At 41.0% G+C, this 25,973-nt stretch overlaps 1 protein-coding gene across 42 annotated transcripts in view; it reads right to left on the bottom strand.

Moving 5' to 3' along the window:
• SPIDR (scaffold protein involved in DNA repair) overlaps positions 1–25,973 on the bottom strand; it is a 484,346-nt gene that overhangs the window by 365,167 nt on the left and 93,206 nt on the right. Inside the window, exon 1 of one of the 42 annotated variants that reach the window (XM_065519188.2) lies at positions 567–738. The exons of the other annotated variants lie outside the window; for them this stretch is intronic. Within the exon in view, the coding sequence (XP_065375260.1) occupies positions 567–698 (132 nt within the window). The 5' untranslated portion in view covers positions 699–738. Of the gene's footprint in view, positions 1–566; positions 739–25,973 lie in introns of those variants that run through there. 42 annotated transcript variants of the gene reach the window in all.

Genomic DNA, 25,973 nt, shown 5'->3' with positions numbered 1-25,973 from the left:
CCCTGCTTGTGGTATCCAAGGAGGCGAAAGTGATCAACAGTCCCAGTGCTGCTTGTTTGTAAGCAATTTAGGCTGGATAGTCTGCCTTTGGATTCTACCTTGTATAGGTCCTTGGTGACCAGCACAGTGGAGGTCAGAGGCAGAAGCTGGACTGCAGTCAGCATGGGGGGATGGGAGAAGAGACACTAGAGACAGCAAACCTAGACAACTATCTCAAAGGGGCTTTGCTTTAAGCAGGAGCAAGAAATGTGGCAGGGGCTGCAGGGAACTGTGGTTGAGAAAGGTGAGGGTTTTCTTTTTAACTTAAATTTTTTTTTTCATATTCACTGGCCAGTTACAAGATTTTTTAGTATATACATATGAAAAAAAACTCTATCATTTACAAGCATAAATAAAAAGCAAACAGTCTGGCATTCAGGACCCTTATGATCTTAATTGTCTAATCTCATTTCCTGCTGCTCTTCCACAAAAAATACCTAACTCAGCTACACCAAATTACTGAAGTTTCCCCCAGAAAGTTAGATATTTTTTCCCCCTCCGTATTTTTAACATACTGTTTCTTTTACCTGGAATGCCCTTCCTCTTTCCTCTTCACCTGGCAAACTCTTACTCAGTGCAGAAGACTTTATTGAAACATCCTTCATTTGTAAAACCTTTCTCCCACCCCAACAGTCTATGATGAGTGAATCTGACAGCATCCACCTAGGTTCTTTTCTTTTCAGACACTCTCGCTCTGTCACACAGGCTGGAGTGCAGTGGTGCAATCTCGGCTCACTGCAACTCCACCTGCTGCCTCAGCATCCCAAGTAACTGGGATTACAGACACATGCCACCACACCTGGCTAATTTTTAATATTTTTAGTAGACATCCACGTAGGTTCTACCATTCATCTTACCCTATACCTGCTTTAGCATCATCTACTACAGGGTCTTTCTGAAGCCACAGAGGGCTGGTCACCACCACATATTATACTGTTTCTATTACTTAATTTCTGTGTACTACAATAACTTATATATACATCTGTCCCTTCTTTGAGACTGTGAGCTTTAAACCCTGGCTTGGTTTTTATAGGCCTGGCTCCAAGAATATAGACGGTCATAGAAAAATCCACTATGCAAGAGAATATAAAATAAATAAATCTTGGCCAGGCACGGTGGCTCACGCCTGTAATCACAGCACTTTGGGAGGCCAAGGTGGGTGGATCCCGAGGTCAGGAGTTTTGAGACCAGCCTGGCCAACATGGTGAAACCCTGTCTCTACTAAAGATAAAAAAATTAGCCGGGCGTGATGGCACGCGCCTGTAATACCCGATACTTGGGAGGCTTAGGCAGGAGAATCACTTGAACCCGGGAGGCAGAGGTTGCAATGAGCCCAGATCGCGCCACTGCACTCCAGCCTGGGCAACAGCGCAAAACTCCGTCTCAAAAAAAAAAAAACCTTGACCACTTCACTTACTGAAAGCATCTGCTTATCTGATCTCTAAATAACAATAGCAGAAATTTTTTTGTGTGTGATAATACTGTTTCTTTATGGTTAGCAGCCCTAGAGGCAATTGCCTTATATGAATAGCAACACAGAGAAAATCAACATTGAGCCTCCTATGCAGTTGATACAGAAGGCAACTAAAGAGGTCCCTTCTGCCTTCTGAGGAGAGGGACAGATTTCTTTCTCCATAAGATGTTATACACAGGAAAAGACACTCCAGAGTCCACGACCACATTTATAATCACCGCTCACTTCATAGGTTAATTACTGCTGACCTATTGTTGTGCCTACAAAACCATCTTTTTAGGAGACAATCATGAAGCCAGGTCCTGAAAAGAAAGATGAAACCAACAGAAGACACTTGCAGTGCAGAAAATAAAGAGAATGGAAGAAGGAAAAAAAAAAAAAGATTTCTTTACATTGTGTTAAAGACTCTCCCTTAAAATGGGGGGTAGGGACCCCTTAAAAAATAAAAAAAAAAAAAAAAACCAGACAAACCAAGAAAGTCCCCATTGGAAATTAATGAATTCAATATGACTATAAGAGAAAACGGCACTGGATCATAAGATCTTTTTTAGACTGTGGTTAAAGTATTTCCTTTCCGCATGCATTTTGTTCTCCAATGATCAGGCTCTTAAATATATCTCTAGAAAAGAAATCCTTTCTATAAAGTATCCTCTTCACAACTGCCATTCAGAACACCAACTGCCTATTATGACACAGCAACCAAGAAACATTTGGGCTTGTATTGGGGACAATCGACTTGTGACTTCCTGCTAGACTTTCTCAATTCACATGATGATGAAATGGCTAGTGTTGCAATGCACTTATGGCTTTAGATAAAAACATAGGCACCCAAGACAGAAGTGGCCAAAGAGGGCAGCGCCCAGCAGGAAGTTGTTCCTACAAAGGAAATTGCAGTTTCTAAGATGAAGAGGAAGTCAAGAGGGAGAATTAAGTGTCTTAAGGGCTTGAGAAAATATTGAAGAAACTACTTGTGGTCTCAAATACAGTTAAAACACTAAGTAGTCCAGGCTATCATTAATTCTAAATTCAAAAATTTAACAATGCAATTTGGGGTAAAGCTAGTTCAAAAAAGGTAAATCATGTCTGTGTAACCTTTGTTGTTAGAAGCTGCCTCTCTTACTCCTTGCAGAAAGCTTTTCTTAAAAAATACCTGACAATGATACCAACTGAAAGGGACATAGGGGAAGAACACTGTCACTCACCTGCTCCTGCACAATGTGAGAATCTTAGTCACATTTCTCTGCATTTTATGATATCCTGCAATGTCCTCTTCATATACAAACCCACTCCCCAATAAGATTCTAGTTAATGTATAATAAATGGCACCTTCTAAAGTTTGTTTGTTCTCACGTGCCTATGAAATATATACTGGACACAGAGACACATTACCAGTCATTTATCTGGTATCACAGCAGTTTACTTTACTACAACTTTCATAAGTTCTAACAAACCTCTGATAGAAGCTGTTTCCAGCCCTTTCATCTCTAGACATTTCAACCATATGGGGACTTCATATCTCACTTACTTATTTCCCTTTTTGGTTTTTAAAAATCATGCCCAGACTTCTTTGATGCTGATAAACATTCACAGAACAGACCTTTTCAATCATTAAACAGGAAACTATATATTGCATGTATGTTTTACAGTCAATAGGCTATATAAAGTTATTAGTGATATTAACAAGGAGACTATTGATTTTTCATAAAAGATCACACATGACCTTCTTTTCCATAGGTTAGTCACATGTTAACCACTTCTGCACAGAAAAGACATGTGCATTGAAGGCAAGTATGAAGAACATGCCGACACATGGCAATTTTCTTGTCTCATCAAGACCACAGCATGCTTACCAAGATGGCTGGCAAGATGACACGAGGATTCAAGGATCTGCTTTTTAATTCTAATTACTGAAATCTTGTCTTAATTTTCAGTACTACACTCAGCAGTGGGATCTCTCTCTAGCAAAATCCCCCCCCCCTTTTTTTTTTTTTTGACTTCTTCTGACTCTGTTAACAACCACTGACTGACATATGCTATGGACTGAATGTTGTGTCCTCCCCAAAACTTGTACATTGAAACTAATTGCCAGTGTGGTGGTATCAGAAGGTGGGACTTTTGGGAGGTAATTAGGTTAAGGGGGTAGAACTCTCATGAATGGGATTAGTGCCCTTATAAAAAAGGTCCCAGAGAGCTGCCTTGTCCCTTCCACCATATGAGGTTACAGCAAAAAGATGGCTACCTATGAACCAGGAAGCTGCCCTCACCAGACACCAAATCTGCTGATGCCTTGACCTTGGACTTCACAGCCTCCAGAACTGTGAGAAATGCATTTCCATCGTTTATACGCCACTTAATCTGCGGTACTTTGTTACAACAGCCCCAATGGACTAGGAAAACAAGCATCATCCTACAATTTCTAACTTGGCTTTGATCACTGTGTTCTTATACTCTCCAGGTTCCCTTCTTTCCTCCAGCTGCTTATTTTCTCCAACTAGCATTTCACAATTCCTTCCTACATTCATTCACTTAATACATTCAGGCGGAAAAACCAAGTATCTGCTACATGCTGCTGCTACAACACTGACCAAGACTTGGATGGGTTATGGACACACTCCACTAAGTGCTATGAAAGGAGTGGAGTGGGCTGGCCAGGGGAAGGGTGGCAACGGGGGCTAAGTAGTAGAATTTCTTGACAACCATTTAACTTCTTTCTATTCCCATATTCCCACTGTCTTAAATGTGTGAGTTTATATAATGGTCCATACTACCTGCAACTTTCAACTGTTGTTCAAAAACTTTGTTAGTTTCCTATTGCTGTGTAACAAATTACCACAAACTTAGTGGCTTAAAGCAACACTCATTTATTAGCTCCCAGCTTCAGAAGTCAGAAGTTTGGCCATGTTTTAACTGGGTCCCCCGCTCAGAGTGTCATAAAGATGAAATCAAGGTGTTGGTGGAGCTTAGTTCTCCTCTGGGAGCTCTGGAGAAAAATCCAATTCCAAGCTCATTCTTTGTACTAGCAGAATTCAGCTCCTGTGGTGGTAGGACTGAGGTCCCTGTTTCCTTGTTGGCTATCAACTGAGGTTTGCTCTGGGCTCCTGGATACTGCTACATTCCTTGCCAGGTGGTCCTCTCCATCTCCAAGCCAGCAACAGCATATAAACCCATCTCCTGCTTCGAATTTCTTAACTCCTCAGCTTCTGACCTCTAAATACAGGTTTAAAGGGCTCTGGCAAGTGGATCAAACCCACTGACAATAAATTCCCTTCCCAAAGTCAACTGTGCCATATATTAAACCTAATCACAGGAGTATAACCCACCCTAGTGGGTTATACAGTCCCATGGATTATGCAGTGTATACTGGGAATGGGCATATTGGAGGTCATTTAGAATTCTACCTACCACAATTTATAAGGAAAAAATAAAAACTTGGCATCAATAAAGAATTTTATGGCACTAATTAGAAACATGGTACTGAGATTCTTTAGTTTTCAATCCTGAGAGCAGAATAACCAAAAGAAATCATAGGTAACTCCCGAATCTGTTTCTCCAACCCTTTTAGCCTTAATCTATACATCTTTGCAAATACCCAAGAGGCACTTAAATTTAATTATTTCATTCAACCTTACCTGATAAAACTGACCTAATAACCTCCCCCTTTCTCAGATTTCTATTATACCACCAGGCTGCCAGCACGCCAAGATCTCCACCTTCGAGGGATTATCATTTACTCTACATTCTCTTTAACATCAAACTGAAACTAATTCAACAATCAATCTTAACAACTTGCCCTTCCTCTCCACTCTCAAACACACTTTGTATCTAGAGCAGAATCATTAGAAATGCTGATATCCTATACTGACCTCCCTTTCCTTTCCTGTTCTTTCTATCTGTGCACAGCCTTGCCCTATCCTACACAGATCTCCCAAGGAAGTCCCTAACACTGTGTTCCATGCTCTCCTCTCCAGGAACCACAGCCCCTCAATCTAATCACAGCAATCCAAGCTCCTCATCCCAGCACTTAAGGCCAACAGTGTGCCCTGGACTCCAGAGTCACACTCCAAACCCCGTCATCCAATGCCACACCACACCCTCAGTCCCTGGGACACCTCACATTCTGACCCCACCATCAGCCTCTGCTCAGCTGCTCTCTCAGGCAGACACGCCCTAGCAGGGGAAGGGTCAGCTCCAAAAAGATGTCTCATCACTCTCATCTGCAACTTACTTGCTGTCTTCTGACCTATACCACCTGGTTTTATCTTTATGTTGCTTTGGCTTTATGTCATTTTTTAATAGGTGCATTTTACCTTTCCCACTATATCAGGAACTCTGTGTGTGCGTGCACGCACGCTTGTGCATGTATGTGTAAACATACATATTCTTTTTCTTATCCCATAGCATTTTATGCAGCACACACATGAAATTAAACAAATTTTGCTTTTCTTTTTTCTCACAATCCAATCTGCATTTCCTGTCCTGACCTTTCACCTATTTTTATGATCTCCTTATCTTTACTTGCCTGGAAGAACAGTCTTTAGAATAGAGGTTAATAAAATAGGTCTTCCACCCTTGCCTCTGTATGAATGAAGTAACAGCATAAATAATAGTCCAGAGGCATAGAAAAGTACATTTATTTCATGTTTCAATTAAATAAAATTCAAAACTCTTAAAACAGGAATAAACAAAAAATTCTAGGAAAAAGGTCAAAAAGCTTTAAAGCAGGAAAAGGAACAGAACTTGGAAAATGTGCATTTTCACATGCAAAAGATGGGAAACAATCTGAAAGTCCACCTAGAAAGGACAGCTAAACAGATGAGGGTACTGCCACGCAATGCAAGGCTGCACACCATGGGGGTAAAAAAAAGAAACCTGCCCATGTTGCTCGGAAAGAGCCGAGGCATGCTAAAGTGTGCATGGGTCTCCTGAGCAGTTGTGGAACATGCTGCCAGGTGTTTGTAAAGGGCGGGCAACAGATCTTCAAAAACATTTATTTAAGTCTCTGGAAGAACTCAATAATGGTGTTTGCCGATAGGGAACGGCGACTCTAGGTAAATGGGCACAGGTGCGAAGAGGCTTCCATCCTTTCTCATGCCAGTTGGACTGTGTGAATGTGGAAGAAGGCCAGGCAGACACTCTCTGCAAGTGCAGGAACAGGGCAGATTCACCCACAGATTATCATAAAGTTCAATGTCCAGGAAGGAGCTTGATGCCTCCAAAGGAAAAATACATGTATGTCTTTGCCTGTTCTAGGTTCTCTGGCAGAAGAAAACAAGCCATGCAGGTCTTACTCTCCAAAATACTTGCAGACTCCTTTTGCTACAGATGCTGTGCCGTACATGCACAGAGAAGCACAAGCTGTACAGGCAGCAGGCTTGCTGTGGGGAAGACGGAGGGCAGCAGCAGGGCTCTGCTGGGGCTCCTGCACATGACGGGGCATAAAGGCCCATCCAACTGCTACCTGCCTCCATGCATGCAGGGAAAGTCAGGAAAATCACCTGAGACTCCACAGGATTTACAGATTCAAGATGAGGTCTGATTACAAACTCAGAAAAAAGGTAATGATTATAGGCAAATCTGCTTTTTAACAGACTTCTTTTTGGATTATGAGGCCGGCATTATCAGAAAATGCCACTGAAAAGACTTCCTGAAAAACATGGTATTTAAAAAACTCAAATCATAGTAAGATTTGCTGCAACTGAAAGAAACCAAATGAACATTGGATATATTCCAAATGAGAATTCTATTTGTGAACTGAAGAAAAACTGGGGCCTGCCAAACCGATAATTAAACAACTGAGTACCCCGAACCAACTAGTGGAATGACTCCCTCTTCCTGGGGTAGGTTCGTCACACCATACATATTGAAAAACAAAACTTGCATTGAAGCTCTACATCAAAAACACTTTTTGGAACAAGAGCCAGGGTTCTTTTGATTACTTTTGACCCAAATTAGGCCAACATGATGGCAGTAACTCTCCAGGTGAACTCTTCAGCTGGGAGCTACCAGGAGGCTCCAGCTGCAGAATACAGGTCAAGGACACAGAAGGTACCAAAGGAATGTCTACTCATAGTAACCCTGGCTTGCTGTCCAAGAAGGCAGAAGCCCTGTGAGAGTTTGGAAGAGGCTGAGGTCAGTTTCAAGCCTATACAGGATTAAATGTCACCAGTTACTGTTCTAGGCAAAATGTACAAAATACTTTCATCAAGAACCAAATGCTTTATTTCCTATTTAGCTGAAGAATAACAGTTTTACAGAAGCAATAACTCAGCACAAACAGCTTATTTTCCCCTTCTCCATGTTCTCTCCTGAAATAATGATCCAAGTGTATTTAGAAGATCACTACCTTCAAATGAGTGTAGACCCTCTAAAGGGACATCCACCACCTTCCTTCATGTCCCCAAAATAGCTCATAGACCTTGCTAGAAGAGAGTGATTTTCCTTACCCACCACCAAAATGAAAGAGAGAGAGAAAGAGAAACCGACAAAACAGAAAAACCACCTAGATACCACTCTGGTAGCTGGCCACCACACCCTACTAACTAGAATGTGAGCTCAGGGATCCCCAAATTGAACTGTAGCATAGAGCATAGTTCAGTTCCATGGACGGCAAAATCAGAAAGGGAGTATTTTTTTAAAATATCATTTAGGTAACATAAATAACTGTTCACTATGGCCCCAAATATAAGCATTGTGAAAAGTAGCCATCCAACAAGCTTCCTCCCCAGAGATCACTGCCAGAGCCTGGGGAGGAAAGAAGGGAAACCAGGAGAGTGAAGAGTCTAAAATACTCTTTGACCTAATTTTTTTTTTAGGTCAAAAAGGCTGGGCGTGGTGGCTCATGCCTGTAATCCCAGGCCAAGGCGGGCGGATCTAGAGGTCAGGAGATTGAGACCATCCTGGCTAACATGGTGAAACCCCGTCTCTACTAAAAATACAAAAAAATTAGCCAGGAGTGGTGGCAGGCGCCTGTAGTCCCAGCTACTTGGGAGGCTGAGGCAGAAGAATGGTGTGAACCCGGGAGGCACAGTGTGCAGTGAGCTGAGACTGCACCACTGCACTCCAGCCTGGCCAACAGAGCGAGACTCCGTCTCAAAAAAGAAAACAACTTTAATTTCTACACCTTTTAATTCCCTCAGAGATGCTTTTGCTACATGAACTTGTCTAGGGGACTCTGTGGAGCTTACTGTAATGTGAGCCCTGAGAAACTCACTGCCCTGTCAATTTACTAGGTAGAGACGACACATCTGGGCTGACCACCTGCAGGCAGAATAGGATTTGGTGAGAACAGGTATGTTGTCTAATGGGCGATGTTGGCCAGAAAAAAGAACTCTGGCTGGGCGTGGTAGCGCACGCCTGTAATCCCAGCACTTTGAGAAGCCAAGGTGGGTCACTTGAGGTTAGGAGTTCAAGACCAGCCTGGCCAACATGGTGAAATCCTGTTCTAATAAAAATACAAAAAAAAAATTAGCCGGGCATGGTGGGGCACACAACTGTAGTCCCAACTACTAGGGAGGCTGGAGCAGGAGAATCACTTGAACCCGGGAGGTGGAGGTTGCAGTGAGATTGTGCCACTGCACTCCAGCCTGGGCGACAGACTCTGTCTCAAAAAAGAAAACAAATAAACAAACAAAAAACACCATATATGAGTGTTCATTCCTTCTCTTTATATTTTTTTGGTTTTTCTCTTTACACTTTTGTGTGCCTGATCTATTTCATTTAAAACGAAGAAGACGATGCAATCAATATACATTCTAAAACTGGCAGAGATCTGGCATGCCAGTATGTAGTGATGTGTGGTCAAAGAGCAAGGGGAGGAAATGCTGGAGATGAGGCTGAGTCAGGGGCCTTCATACCAGGGGAGATGCGTTCAAGGCAGCCTTCCAGGCCACAGGACGCATAGGAGGACTCATCAGTCCTGACTCCCAGTAGTAAGCAATAGCACTTAGGGAGTTTTCAACTCTGCGGCTAATCACAATCATTACAGGTCTTTAAAAGTGATACAATGGATTCTGTCAACACTATAAACGGCAGTCACACTCTCAGCAGAATCTCTCAGGCTGCGGCACCATAGGCCATGTCTAGGACAGCACAGCTGGCCTCCACTGAGCTGACCTCAAATGAGTGTGCTACACTTGCATGCAAATACACAGGTGGCACACCCACTGCTGCAGCACGCAGTTCCACACCTGCCAGGCTTCGGCACCTGTGATCACACTTCTGGCCACCAATAAGCTGTGCTGGGCCCACTCTGGATACTTCTCAAGGTCTACCTCTGACTATCAAGGGCTGAAAAAAATGTGTAGCACATGGAGCCTCTGTTCTGGACAGCTATGCCAAACGGCAGTCCGGGAGCACGTGTGCTGTCCCTCATAACTAAGGGTCCCTGCATCCCTGACTTTCATCATGAAGGGCCTGTTCTCTCAAACCATATGGAGCCAACTAAAATAAAGCCTGGCCTCAGGCTGGTGCTCCTGCCCTTGCCTGCCCTCTTCTGTCTTACATTCCTCATCTCCCCTAAACTGTAATCCTCCCACCTACAAGCCTGCTGTTCAGCATGGCCCTCTAAGATCTCAGTGACTCTCAAACCAGAGAACCACCATTAGAGCTGTTAAAACAAGGAGGGTGGAGCCCCACCCCAGAGTTTGATTCAGAGGTGGCTGGAGGGTCTGAGAATGTGCATTGCTGAGAAGTTTCCAGCTGCTGTAGTCAGTGGCTGGAGGAGCATCCTTTGAGAAACACAGATCTAACTAGCACTCACGTGTGAATATTTGGTTTTGGTTCCTACCTGCCTAACCCAGCCTCATCCAACCCAAGCTTATTAGCTCTGGGACTGTGGACTGCCCAATTCACAAGTGGGATGCCCATCCCCACCCAGGCCCCTCCTTGGAGCCACAGTGTGCCACAGATCCACAAACCAGCAGCACTGAGTGCTCATCCTGTCTCCTCCTAGGATGGATGGAAGGCTGAACTGAATTCTTATAAAAATTAATGATTTATTCCCATGATAAATTCATGTAGTGCCTTGTGGCTGACAATGCACCTTTCCTCCTCCTGTTGCTCCATATGAACATCACCACAAGTTCTAGAAGTAGATATTACCATTCCCAATTTGCAGATGATAAAACTGAGGTCAGAAGTACCTGAGATCACAGCACTGGGACTTTTGCTACCTTCTTTTAAGTAACTGTGGTCATGTTACACTTTTATCAGCATCACTTGTTTATTTTTAATATTAAAAAATCCATCAGCATTTTTTTAAAGTGTGAAATAATATGTGAATGCTCACCACATACTCCAGAAGTATTGGTTGAATCAAATTCTTATCCTACCATGAACACAAACGGCACCAAAGCAATGTTTGTGGTCCAGCATGTCCAAGAAGGCTGAAAACACCACTAGATACCTTCAAGCACTGGACACAAACTGGTGACCAGTAGACAAATTTTTGCCCCACAGACTTTTTCACTTCTGTTTTTTTGTTTTGTTTTCCATTTGAACTAGCTGCCAACATGCAGAAAGTGGGAGATTTCACATACTTATCTGGACAGCCAGCTCTCTTAAAACTGAGAAGACCTGACAACGCTGGAAGCACATCCTTTCAAGGCACACACAGCTGGCTGGAGTTTACCAACAGCCCCGGTGCTCAGTCATGGCAGCCTCTCCAGTCAAACAGAGCCCTATGGGCCTATGGGTTTTCACCACCTGCCTGGTCCACAGGCATTCATAGGCTCCTGCCCTGGAGCTTATTCTACAATATAGTTAAAATAGATCAATGACAAACAAGTTGTGCAAAATTAATTTCTCCTGGCTCACCAAATTAAAACTGAAGAATGATACAGTTTGGCTACTTAGGGACTACTGAGAAATAACAGACAAATCACTAACCACGCAGCAAGTAGACGAAGAACCTGATTCTTGTTGCCTCTCTCCAGGGAAAGCTAGTCCCTCTATTTCAATGATAAATTGTTCCAGGCTCTTTCAAACACTTTGACATACATGCATACATATGTACAATATAGCATGGAAGCCAATACTTATCACAGTATCATAGCTTGTTCTTATGGAGGATCACGTTTTTTTAAAGAAGGGGGCTGGCAGCACATTCCAAAATGAAAACCAGTAATTATGAGTTAAAGAACATACAGAAACAAGGACTATACTTTCTTCAGAGACAAGATGCTCTCTACCCACTATAGAATAATCACAAACTCTATAGGGCACAATCCTGAGCGATCAAAATCTCATTTAACATCTACCTGTAGTAGTAGATTTTCTAGAAATACGGGAAAAAAGAATTTAAACAAATTCATTCTCTACCCATGCATGTCACTACAGAAAAGGTGAGTCATAAAATCACTACCTTGCATTCATCGACTCTTTTTTCCTTTTTGCCCCCTTTGAGGACAGCCCAGAAGAAAGGCTGTTCCAGGTTCCTTTACATGCTCTGACACACAAAGGGGACCCAGGACTCCTAAACAAACAGGGCCCTTGACCCATGGTGCTTTCCAAAAAAAGAGAAGTTCAAAGTTTGAAACTTTCACTGAATGTGCCAGGGTGGATATTATAAAACAGAACTATACAAAATTTGTTTAAAAAACCTTTTTTTAAAACAATTTTTTTAACTGGTGGGAGGGAATCAGATCTCTGTGCTCAATCCTATAAACAGATGTCTTTGAAATCCTAGTCATGCTAGAGTTAGTGTCTTAACATGAAAACAAACTGTACAAAAATGTTAACTCCAATTGCCTCCACCTAGAGACTACCAGAAATTTTTGCGATCACAGGTTAATAGAGAGAAAAATCAATGAGATTTATTTGTGCTGGAATGGGTGGCAGGGAGGAGATACCTGTATATATGTATCCTACGTCCTAACTTCCTAAATGTAAATACCAATGGGCAGAACTAAAGCCCATAAAAGCAGAAAATGGACATAAAGTGTTTAAAATTCTGCTACTGAAGTAATATAGGGATCAGATAATGCAATTGAACTGCAAAATAAATTCTAATGAGACAATCCAAGCCAATGCCATGCCATGTTTAGAAATAGCAACAGGGAGAAATGACATGGCTTGATTTCATCATTTCTTCTTCACGAGATTGTTGTGGGAAGGCTGTAGAGAGATTTTAGCCTCAAACCTTAATCTTAAAATCTAGTATTAGATCCTGTCTTCTGACACCTCAGGAAAACAGGCCAAACTCAGGAGTGAGCATATGTTGTAAATTTATCATTTCTAACATAAGGTATTTGAGAAAAAATAAGATAATCTCTTAATATTTATTTCTTTAAAAATTAAAAAAAAAAAAAAAAAAAAAAGACCAGGCAAGGAGGCTCACATCTGTGATCCTAGCAACTCAGTAGGCTGAGGCAGTAGAATCACTTGTGCCCAGGAGTTTGAGACCAGCTGGGGCAACACAGTGAGACTCTATCTCTATAAAAATTTTTATAAAAATTAGCCACTGTGGTGTGCCATGTCTGTAGTACCAGCTACTCAGAAGGCTGAGGCTAGAGGATTCCTTGAGCCCAGGAGGAGTTCAAGGCTGCAGTGAGCCATGATCACACCTGTGAACAGCCACTGCACTCCACTGTGGGCAACAGAGCGAGACCTAAAACAAAAACACACGCAAACAAGAATAAAAAATAAAATGGTGTGCCAAACAGTCATTTACTGATTAACAGGTCTAGAAAACAGGGTTGCTAATTCTCACCAGGTTGGAGAGGAAAGACTGCCAGAGTGAATGTAAACCACACATATTTCCGTGACTACATACAAGCCTGCTGAAATCACAGGTGAGTACTTCTTGTTTAATGCTCTCCAGTATCATTTACTGACCTTCATGTGGCCTTAATCACTAGATGATCAACATGTATGAGATCTCCTTTCCTTTCTCCTTATTTCCTCTCCATTTCCTTCCCTATTTTTTTTCACAACTCCAAATTCCACACTTCAAATTTCTTTCTTAAAAGTGAAAAACAAAACAAAAGCACATATTTATGGAAATGAGTATTATGCTCATTGTGCTTGCCTTCTTAGAAGTTCAATTCAATTAAAACAAAAGAACCAAAAATTATATGGTGCGGAAAATAAATGCTATCTTGCTCCATCATACCACAGAAAGAATGTAACCCATGGCCAGAATAAAACAATGGACGAAAGATAAGATAAATAAACAAGTTTGATTTGAGCGAATTTCTTTCTTCTCTTGGCCATCTAAGCCCCTCCACTCCATCTTTTCTTCGGGCAGATATCCTAGAGCTAAGCCTGGTGGATGTCTCAAGTAACCACCAGACATACACTGAGCAGGGCAGAGTGCTGCCATCTCCCACGCAGGACAGATAAGCACAGCGAGTTCTGACAGGTAGCTATGGCGTGGGTGTTGGGCCATGGGAACCAGGTAGAATGATTTTCCTTTCTTCATAACAAATACCAAAGTGTGCCAAGGTCCAGAAATCTGGATGCCAGACTCTTAGTAAAAGATGAACAAGAAGCAGGCTAGCATAGAAAGTTTAACTGCTCTCTTATAAGCCTAGCTGATAAATTCACACTCTTTCCCCTAATTTCCTACCTATTTAAGAAAATATGTTACACAAGCACTCAACTTAAACTGACTAGTAGAATACAAGGGGATTCTTCTCTTAATGATCTAATTCAAAGATTCCCTTGGTTGTCCTCATTCTGCCCCTTCTTGGCAAGTAATGCTAGGCAAGCTTTTAATTTATTTGAGACACAGCCAAGTTATCTCACATGCAAAATAAACCCTATTTCAACAGGGTAATTGAGGGAACTGAGTGAGAAAGTATGTGTAAAATAGATTCTGCAGCATCCCACATAGTAGGTAGGTGCCCACAAAACAGCAGCTGTCATTTACGGTACGCATTTTAAAAACCAAAGCTCAGCAATCAAATTTTTCTAGGACTGTATGTTCATACTGGTCTTACTTTAGGTAACAGATGCAAACCACCCCCTATCCTCTGCTATCGCCCACTACAAATGTGCTGTCTGTGCTATCATGTTTTCCACCAAAATTTCTTCTGGAAATGTAAGTTATACAATCACAGCCACATAGTCAACCCATGGGACACTTCAGCTTTGTTAATGAGCAGTCTACTTAAAATTTAACTGTCGTATATAATCCTGGTAATAGCTTTTCAAATGACCAAGCCATGTGATCATTAGACACTCCTTTCTTTAACTATTTTTCCTAATTAAGTGCAGAATCTTTCTCCACTTAATTCTTCTCATGGTTGAAAATTTTGATTATATCAGGAGACATATTTTGTTAAATATTCTCAGCTCCCATAGGAATGCGTCGATATTGATGAATACTCTGAGGGAGCCTTCACTGAATGACTAATTATGCTCCCATGACAGCGACTCTGATCTCTTAACTTTATCCCATCACCTTCACTTCAGGAGTAAAACTGTTTGAGAAAAGTAGAGAAATTTAAGGGAATAAGTATAAATCAAAAAGTATAATATCACCAATTCTATTTTCATGAAGACTTAATGTTTAAACAGTTGTATCTATTATGCTGTTATCATAGATACAGGTATTTCGATCATTAGCTCATGAGCATAGAAGTCTTTGCCACCAGCTTTAGCTCCTGCCACTACTTGTCCACATGGGTTGTATCTGCTACATTCATTCATTCACTCACTCATTCATGATGATCCTGGCCCTCAAGGAACCTGCAGCCTATCTGGGGAGAGAGGTAAATAGGGCAATGATTACCAAGAGCTATGCCAAGGCTCTTGGCACTATTGTGATATGATACCCAAGCTGAGCTCTCAACTAACAACTGCAACAGAGCCACCACAGGGGAAGTGGGAGGAAGCAGTAAACTCCTTCCAGAATTTAACAGGAAAAGGTTTTCTGAGAAATCTATGCACGTCCAATCTACATTTAAAAAATATTTAATAGTGTTTAGAGGTCCCTGGAAGAACAATGAATAAATATCTTTGTCAAAGGAAGATTTAATCGGAAAATACGTAACTTCCATTCGAACTTCACTGGACTCTGATTTTAAGTAGCCCAGCCAATGTAACCCATGCAGAAAAATATCCCAAAGGAATGGTTATAATATAGCTTTCTGATAATATGTTTGGTTTTAAATACTTATTCTATGTCTGTAAAAACATATACTTGTGATTTACTTGCTTTATTTATTTTTTATGTATGTGTGATATCAAATAGGTTCCCGGACATAAACGCTCCATTACTGCAAATCTGAGCCATGGTTGTTACCCATTCACTGTTCAGGTTTTGAGTACCTGATGAGCAACTATGAGCCAGGCATTCTATCAGATTCTAGAAAGGCATTAATGAACAAGGACATAATGATTAATCACAAAAATGCTAATTACCAGACATTAGTAAAAAAAAAAAAAAAAAAAAAAAAAAAAAAAAAAAAAATCACATATTACAACAGACATTAAGGCAGTTTTTTTTTTTTTTTTTTTTTTTTAAACAAAAAACCTTCATCGGCCAGGCACAGTGGCTCATGCCTATAAGCCCAGCACTTTGAGAGGCCAAGGTGGGTGGATAACCTGAGGCCAGGAGTTCAGTGACCAGCTGGCCAATGTGGTGAAACCCCGTCTCTACTTTAAATACAAAAATTATTTAGGCACAGTGTTGCATGCCTGTAATCCCAGCTACTTAAGAGGCTGAGGCAGGAGAATCACTTGAACCGGAGAAGCAGAGGTTTCAGTGAGCCGAGATCACTTCACTGCACTCCAGCCTGGGTGACAAAAGTGAAACTCCATCTCAAGAAAACAAAAACAAAAAACCTTCATCAGGGCTCAGTGTGGTAGCTCATGCCTGTAATCCCAACACTCTGGGAGGCCGAGGCAGGAGTATCATTTGAGTCCAGGAGTTTGAGACCAGCCTGGGCAACACATCTTCATCATGTCTTCATCATCTCTACAAAAAAATTTCAAAATTAGCCAGGCATGGTGGTACGCACCTATGGTCCTACCTACTCAAGAGGCTGAGACAGGAGGATCACCTGAGCCCAGGAATTCAAGACTGCAGTGAGCTATAATTGCACCACTGCACTTCGGCCTGGGCAACAGAGCAAGACCCTGTTTCTAAAAAAAAAAAAAAAAAAATTTACAATAAATAAGTAACAACAGTCATCAGTATCGACATAAATTTATTACCTTGGTTAAATACTACAATGAATAGAAAAAACATTAGTGTCTGAATGTCTTGTGAGCTAGTTTTAAGGCAGAATATGTTTGTTCACTCAGAAATCAAATATTTTCTTTAAAAAATTATTTAAATATGTGTAATTTTCAGGCAAAACTACTAAGTGCTAAATGAGTAATCAATAAGCTATAATCCTTAGCTTTTTGTACACTGGTTGCATTTTTAATGCAAACAAGTCAATGCACCTCTGTGGCTGAAAAAAAAAAGGATGGCAAATGAAATAAAGAAAAGAAACTGAGGAAGAACTATCAGTGAAGGAATTAATAAAATACATAAACATGAATATATCTTCATAGGTATATACACCTTATCAAACACCATGTATTTGTAGCTTCTAAGTCACGTTTCACAATTTTTAGATTCACATATATGATTGAGAAAAGCACTTCGTGAATATATTTTCTTTAAAGGTATAAAATACTACCTTAAAATGATACAGCAGAGTCAATATGTTATACGGTAGATTCTAATCTGGTATGGTTAGGACAGCTGTTATTTCACCAAATCAGGCACAGAAAATCAGTAAATAGAGAAGAATGTGATACTAGTATCAAAGCATTGTCTGTATATGAAGCCTTAAAAGCAAAAAAAACCCGATAACCCTGAAAAAACAAGTGTTAATAAGCTTGTTTTAAAACAACTAATTTCCCAGACCCACCTAACATGCAAAGACAAGAGGAACATTCCTCACTCAGTCAGAATCTACACTGAAACTTATGTGAATGAACTTGACCGGGGCTGGCAGCAAGCCAGCAATCTTCGTCACCGAATGACTTAACAGAACACTGTGTTCTTGGCAAAAGCACAAAAAAAGTGTTGAAATCCACATTAAAAAAAAAAAATTCAGTATAGATTTAAATCAATTTTAAAATACAATGATAAAAGATACTAAAATATAATAAGGGATTTTCAGTGTTTGGTACATGTTTAATTCAGGTAACATTTTTATCCTCACACCATTTTGGTCATGTTCAATGCTTCCCTTGAACAACTGCTCCAACCCTTTCCCCACACTAAACCTACGCTCTGGCCTCCTCCTGTGTTACAACTTCTCCAACACTGTACCTGGAAAATTCCAAAGCACCCTAAGCTTGCATATTAGGGAGGGACAGCAAGTAAAGCCAGAAACAATGTGTTGACTCACTTCCGTGGAAAGCCCTAGAGAAAAATCTAGGCCACAGTTCAGCCCTCTCACGCGATGCAGCTGGAGCAGGTAAGAGGTGGTGAAGTTATGTCATTCCCACACAGGTCCTGCTAACTCAGCCACAAAGACAAGATGCAAATGAGAAGGCAAGTAAAACACCATCTTGCATATATATAAGTAGGCAGGCAGTCTATACACTTTCAGAAAAAACACGATTATAATTATTTTGACTCCCCCCATGTTTTATGTTATTTAGAACTTAACTGTTTGAACAAAAATTTAACAAAATTAAGTTGAACAATATTGTATCATAATTTTGAAAGAATAACTTTTTTTGAGACAGAGTCTCGCTCTGTCGCCAGGCAGGAGTGCAGTGGTGTGATCTCGGCTCACTGAAACCTTTGCCTCCTGGGTTCAAGCAATTCTCCTGCCTCAGTCTCCCAAGTAGCTGGGACTACAGGCGCATGCCACCATGCCCAGCTAATTTTTGTATTTTTAGTAGAGATGGGGTTTCACCATGTTGGCCAGGATGGTCTCGATCTCTCAACCTCGCTGCCTTGGCCTCCCAAAGTGCTGGGATTACAGGCATGAGCCACTGCGCCCGACAGAAAGAGTAACTTTTCAAGTTACTTTACTAACTTAGTTTTTGCCATCCTCCTTTTCCCCTAAATTTTGGGTCTCCCAAAATGCCATCCTTGTTATATAACATTATGATAGCTCATTCTCACCATTAGCAAAAGCAGTTCACAACCACCTCATACTCTGGGGAAAACCTACACAAGGCCTAAAGCGTTCAGAGTGAACAAGATCCAAACCACAAACATTTCGCAGTCTACACTGGCAGAATCCACCGCAATGAAAAATGTTTAGTCCTTCCTTTCACCCCTCAGCATTGGAGTTTTCAGTCTTACTTTTTCACCACATTTACTGCTAGTGGCTAAAATAAATCAGATCTCTCATCCTATAGCAATACATATCCAATGTCTAGAGTAAGACAAACAGACATAAAAAGCCTTTAACTGTAATGTTTATATTTTATAGCCTAGACCCCAGATGAAAACAAGAAGTACATGGTCAAATTCTTTTCTTTTCTTTTCTTTTTTTTTTTTTTTGAGATGGAGTCTGGCTCTGTCTCCATGCTGGAGTGCAGTAGTGCGATCTTGGCTCACTGCAACCTCCGCCTCCCGGGTTCAAGTGATTCTCCTGTCTCAGCGTCCTGAGTAGCTGGGGTTACAGGTGCCCACCAACATGCCCAGCTAATTTTTGTATTTTTAGTAGAGATGGGGTTTCACCAAGTTGGCCAGGATGGTCTCGATCTCTTGACCTCGTGATCCACCCGTCTCAGCCTCCCAAAGTGCTGGGATTACAGACATGAGCCACTGCACTCAGCCCAAATTATTTCTAACACAGTAAAATGTTTAAAGGATTCTGAATATCTGCTCTTTCAAAATAATAATATACAGTCATCCCTCAGTACACATGGGGGGCTGGTTCTAGGACCTGCTCACTCCGATGACAAGAAAATCCAAGGATGCTCAAGTTCCTGATCTAAAAATGATGTAGTATTTGCATATAAGATTATGTACATCCTCCTGTATACTTTAACTCATCTCTAGATTAGTTATAATACCTAACACAATGCCTACGTATCACTTCATTCAGTGTAGTACTCAGTGTGGCAAAATCAAGTTCTGTTTTTTGGAACTTTGTAGAATTTGTCTTTCTGAATATTTTTGATCCATGGTTGGTTGACTCCACATATTCCATGGATATGGAGGGCCAACTGTACTTTAAAAGTTATGCTTTCAAAATTATGACATCATTTTGTTCAACTTGTGTTCAAAAAGTTAAGTTCTAGGTAACATCAAACATGGAGAGAGGGGTCAAAGAAAAAGAATTAAAACATAATATATATGGTTTACCCTCAATACGAGCTTCTTTTTTTCCTAAGCAGATTTACTTTTCCAAATATAGTTTACTTATATGAATGTTAAAAACTAATCAAAATATCTTGATATCAACTGATGCCTATGGGATATATGGACCAAAATTGTGTTTAGAAGTCAGCTTGGGCTTAAAATTTTTCTGTAATTAAAAAGTCATCTCTCACGCCTGTAATCCCAGCATTCTGAGAGGCTGAGGTGGGTGGTTCACGAGGTCAGGAGACCGAGACTATCCTGGCTAACACAGTAAAACCCTGTCTCTACTAAAAATACAAAAAATTTAGCCAGGCGTGGTGGCAGGTGCCTGTAGTCCCAGCTACCTGGGAGACTGAGGCAGGAGAATGCCATGAACCTGGAAGGTGGAGCTTGTAGTGAGCCAAGATCGCGCCACTGTACTCCAGCCTGGGTAACAGAGCGAGACTCTGTCTCAAAAAAAAAAAAAAAAAGCCATCTCTACTACGTATTTATATGCTATAACCATGTATCCAACAAATAAAAACACCCTGTGCACTATGTTAGTTGATTTTTTAATACAAAACCATCATTTATATTATGTATTTGCTAGGATGTCCTCTCATGTTGCATTTCACAGTATTAAACAAAAGCACTTCAACAATTCAGGGAGTCTTGGCACTAGAATTGTGCCAAGGTTCAAAGAACATCTGCATCATCCTTATAGAAACTATTCCACCTACACAGAGTGATAAAGAAATGAGACTACCTACTTTTGTACATACCCTCATCTGTGCATATAAGAAGGTAGTGCTCATTTAATATACATGAGAATTAGGGGACTGGCAACCTCAATGAAGGGAAGAATGTTTTAACTTTTTGTTCTAGTAATATTTTAGACATACAGAAGAGTTACGAAGATAGTAAAAACAATTTCTACATGGTCTTCATCTACCTTCAGAGATGTTAATGTTAACATCTTATATAACAATGGCATAATTAGGAAAACTAACAAATTAACATCAATACAACACTACTAATTAAATTAAAGGCTTCAATCAGTAGACATCAGCTTTTCTGTTTCAGGATTCAACCCAGGTTTCTATGTGGCAGTTAGCTGGCATGCCTTGAGTCTCCTCTCACCTGTGACAGTTCTTCTGTTTATCCTTGTCTTTCAGGAAATTGGCACATTAGAGAGTATCGTTCAGGTATTTTGTGGAATGTCCCACCATTTTTGGGTTTGTTTAATACTTTCTCATGATTAAATTGTGGGTAAAGAATTTTGTGGTCGTGTGTCCTCACTTCATATCAGAGAGTACACAGTATCAATACGTAATCATTTCTAATATTCATCACTTGGTGAAGAGGATGTCAGCTAGGATTCAATATATAAAGTTACTATTGTTCCCTGTGTAGTTAAGAAATATTTGGGGCTGGGCATGGTGGCTCATGCCTGTAATCCCAGTATTTTGGGAGGCCGAGGTGGGAGGATCATTTGAGACCAGGAATTCAAGACCAGCTTGGGCAACATAGTAAGACCCCTTCTCCACAAAAAACCTCCGCTTCCCGAGTTCAAGCGATTCTCCTGCCTCAGCCTCCCAAGTAGCTGGGACTACAGGCAAGGACCACCACACCAAGCTAATTTTTGTATGTTTACTAGAGACGGGGTTTCACCACGTTGGCCAGGATGGTGTTGATCTCTTGACCGTGTGATCCGCCTGCCTTGGCCTCCCAAAGTGCTAGAATTACAGGAGTAAGCCACCGTCCCCAACCCTTCATTTTTATTTCATTTATTTTATTTTTTAGACATAGAGTCTTGTGGTGTCACCCAGGCTGAAGTGTAGCAGCGCAATCTTGGCTCACTGCAACCTCTGCCTCCAGGGTTCAAGAGATTCTCCTGCCTCAGCCTCCCAAGTAGCTGGGATTACAGGCATGTGCCAACACATCTGGCTAGTGTTTTGTATTTTTAGTAGAGACGGGGTTTCACCATGTTGGCCAGGCTGGTATCAAACTCCTGACTTCAAGTGATCTGCCGGCCTCAACCTCCCAAAGTACTTGGATTACAGGCCTAAGCCACCATGCTCAGCCAATCCTTTTATATTTTTAAACTTAAAATTCTCCTGAAAAGCTGCTCTTTCTCTATTATGTATTTACTATCTATATAAGTATGAACTTGTATTTATTTGATTATTTGAGCTATAATCTAATGTTCTTTATCTTACCGCTCAAGTTGTTTCAGCTTTGGCCATGTGTAACATTCAGATTGGATGTGTCCTTTGGACATTCCCCTACCTGCTTTGTTCAGAACACTTCCTTATTTTCTGACCACACATGATCCTCCAGATTCATCCTGTATTTTCTCTGCCTTGGTCATAGAGTCAGCCATTTTTCTAAGGGGCCCTGGTTCCTCTTACAGGAGAATGGTACTACAAACCAAGATGGAGGTGCTAGGTATGGTTGTTTCTCACTGCTTTTAGGACCTATCGGTGGACAGAGAAGGGAAATGGTACACACAGATTTGTTGCTACATTTATTCCTTGAATTTGTGCGTGTGTGTGTGTGTGTGTGTGTGTGTGTTTCAAAGAAAACACCTAAATTCCCATTGACAGATTAGCTCCAATCCAGCACAAGGTTCATTCCAGCATTCCTACGGCTTATTTGCAACTTCCTCCCCTCCTAGTTTTAAATATCTACAATGTGAAATGTATTTACTTATTCAATTATAGTATACATATACAGTAGCTTCAAAATTGCTAAGTCATACAGCTGTGAAAAATGAATTTATCAACTCAAGTACAATGTTTGTGTATAACTCTTTTTGTCTTTAGTGTTACAAAATACAAACACTGTATTTCAAAGTTACTTGGGTCAGTTCCCTTTTCCTCACCTCCTTCATAAGGTTGTATCACTGGTCTACATTTCATCTTGGGTTCCCTTGACAACCTGGTTGATTTATTTCAATGTGCATAGAATAAAATTCACTCTTTGGCATTTACAAATATACAGGTTGTGTATCCAATGCCATAGTACGAGAAGGATTGTTTCCTCATCCCCAACTCCCCACCCCCTCCATTCCACAGCAAAGCGATTGCCCTTCGGTAATCAATCCTTTACCCCAACCTCTTTAACCACGGATCTGTCTTCCATCATGAGATAATTGTAGTATACTTGATTATGCCTTCTTTCACTTAGCAAAATGCATTTAAGATTCATCCACATTTTGCATGGATTAGGTCTGTTGCTTCTTATTGCTGACAGTAACCTACTGTGTGGACGCATCCATTCATCTACTTAAGGACATCTGGGTTTTCAGTTTTGGGTGACAATGAACAAAGCTGCTATCAACTTTCATATTCAGCTTTTTGTGAGAATGTAATTTTTAGTTCACCCAGATAAATATCTAAAATTGGGATTGTTGGGTTGTATGGTAAATTTATTATTAACTTCATAAGAAAGTACTAAAATGTTTTCAAAGCAATGTATGACAGTTCCAGTTAATCCCTATTCTTATAGCACTCAATGTTGTCAAATTTTTTGGGTTTCATTGTTTTGTTTAGCCGATCTGATAGGTGTGCAGTAGCAGGTATACTTAGTAAATCAGAAGATCACATATATAAAACCAAATTCCTGACTTCTAACGGAGAATGAGAAGTTTAGATAACATGGTACCAGTATTCTTATACAGCAACAAGTGGCTAGAATACTACTATGGTTCCATGAGCACATTTTCTCCATTTTCCTGCAGCCCCTACCCATTTCAATTGTCTAGCATCAGCCTGCTTCACACATTCAAATCACCTGCCTGATTTATATGGCCACCTGAGTTTGTGACCCAATTACTTGGTGGCCTAGTGTGGCTATACCTAGTCCTATCCTCTAAGACTTAAATCCACTCCTAACATCTCTTCACAATCTTGCCCCAAGCCACCTTTATAATTTAATCTCTCATCATCTTCCTCACCCTAGGGTCCCATACTCCAGCCTGCAATGACAATTAAACACACGTTTCATCCCAGCTCTTTACCACGTTTTCTACTTCAAACGTGGTAAATCCCACTCGGTCTTCAAAACCCAACTCAGTTGACTTTCTGAACTCACCTACCTTCTTCACACTGCTTTTAAAACGTGAGACCTCAAAATAATAATCAGTTCTCAGAGGATATGTTTCAAGACCCCCAGTGGATGCCTGAAAACATGGATAGTACCAAATGCTATATTCACCATAGTTTTTCCCATGAATACCTACCTATAATAAAGTTTAATTTATACATCATACACAGTAAGAAATTAACAACATAATAATAGAACGATTATAACAACATGCCAGCATTACTATTCGTGCACTTTGGGGCCACTATGAAGTAAAAAAAGTGATGTGAACACGGCACTGAGATGCTGTGATAGTCAATCTGATAACAGAGTGGCTACTAAGTTACTAACAGGCAGGAGCACCTACAGCATGGATAGGTGGGACAAAACGGGATTCATGTCCCAGATGAGACAGAATGGGGTGGCAAGAGATTTCATCATGCTGTTGAGAATGGTGTGTGTGTGCTTTAAAATTAATCACTCCTAGAATTTTCCATTTAATACTTTCAGATTGAGGCTGATCATGAGTAACTAAGGCCTCAGAAAACCAAACTGTGGATAAACGAGGAACTACTGTGTATCACACAAAAGCTGTTTCTTAAATGGTATAGTACTGCTTTCAAATTTAAACTTTCATTTAAGCCAGCCATTCATGACCATAATATGATATGGGCTGTGGTCAACAGCTAGGAAAATATGTTAGATATGGTCATAAAATAATAAAGTACTAACGTTTACATTTACTCCTTTAAGAAACCAGGCCGGGCACAGTGGCTCACGCCTGAAACCCCAGCACTTTGGGAGGCTGAGGCAGGCAGATCACTTAAAGTCAGGAGTTCAAGATCAACCTGGCCAACATGGTGAAACCCCGTCTCTACTAAAAATACAAAAGTTAGCCAGGCATGGTGGCACAAGCCTATAATCCCAGCTACGTGGGAGGCTGAAGCAGGAGAATCACTTAAACCCAGGAGGTAGCGGTTGCAGTGGGCTGAGACACGCCACTGCACTCCAGCCTGGGCGACAGAGTAAGACTTTATCTTTAAAAAAGACAAAACAAAACAAAAGAAAAAAAAAATTAGAGCAGATTCCCATCACACTTACTCATTTGCCTTCCATTAGGCTTTCTTTTAGTAAAAAAGGCAGACATGATATTATTAGCTAGTGCCAGAAATGCATATATCTGAGAACATGACACATAAATTGTAACAAATGTCATCTTTCACGTGTCAAGGAAAAAAAGGTTTAAAACCACTAACCTTACCAATCATACTCAGAGCTGCTCAGAGAACTTTCTTGGGAATCTGCAAATTTTCTTTGTCATAACTTACATAATTCAATTCCTACAAATTTCATTAAAACGGGGATTACAATAACAGCAAATTTGTTGGATTATTAAGAAAAACCCAATCATTCCAAGATGGCCGAATAGGAACAGCTCCAGTCTCCCAGCATGATCAATGCAGAAGACGGGTGATTTCTGCATTTCCAACTGAGGTACTGGGTTCATCTCATTGGGACTGGTTAGACAGTGGGTACAGCCCACGGAGTGTGAGCTGAAACAGGGCGGGGCATCACCTCACCCAGAAAGCGCAAGTGGTCATAGAATTCCCTTTCCTAGCCAAGGGAAGCCATCACAGACGGTACCTGGAAAATCGGGACACTCCCGCCCTAATACTGCGTTTTTCCAATATTCTTAGCAAACGGCACACCAGGAGATATTATCCCACACCTGGCTCGGTGGGTCCCACACCCACGGAGCCTTGCTCACTGCCAGAAAAGTAGTCTGAGATCAAACTGGGAGGCAGCAGCGAGGCTGGGGGAGGGGCGTCCACCATTGATGAGGCTTGAGTAGGTAAACAAACTGGCCAGGAAGCTTGAACTGGCTGGAGCCAACCACAGCTCAACAAGGCCTGCCTGCCTCTGTAGAATCCACCTCTGGGGGCAGGGCATAGCTGAGCAAAAGGCAGCAGAAACTTCTGCAGACTTAAAAGTCCTTCCTGTCTGACAGCTTTGAAGAGAGCAGTGGTTCTCCCAGCACAGAGTTTGAAATCTGAGAACAGACGACGTGCCTCCTCAAGTGGGTCCCTGAATCCCAAGTAGCCTAACTGGGAGACACCTCCCAGT

Source organism: Macaca fascicularis, chromosome 8 (assembly GCF_037993035.2).
Source record: "Macaca fascicularis isolate 582-1 chromosome 8, T2T-MFA8v1.1".
NCBI classification, from domain to species: Eukaryota; Metazoa; Chordata; class Mammalia; order Primates; family Cercopithecidae; genus Macaca; species Macaca fascicularis.
Note: the sequence above shows the minus strand (reverse complement) of the source record. Positions and strands in the feature narration are given on the sequence as shown.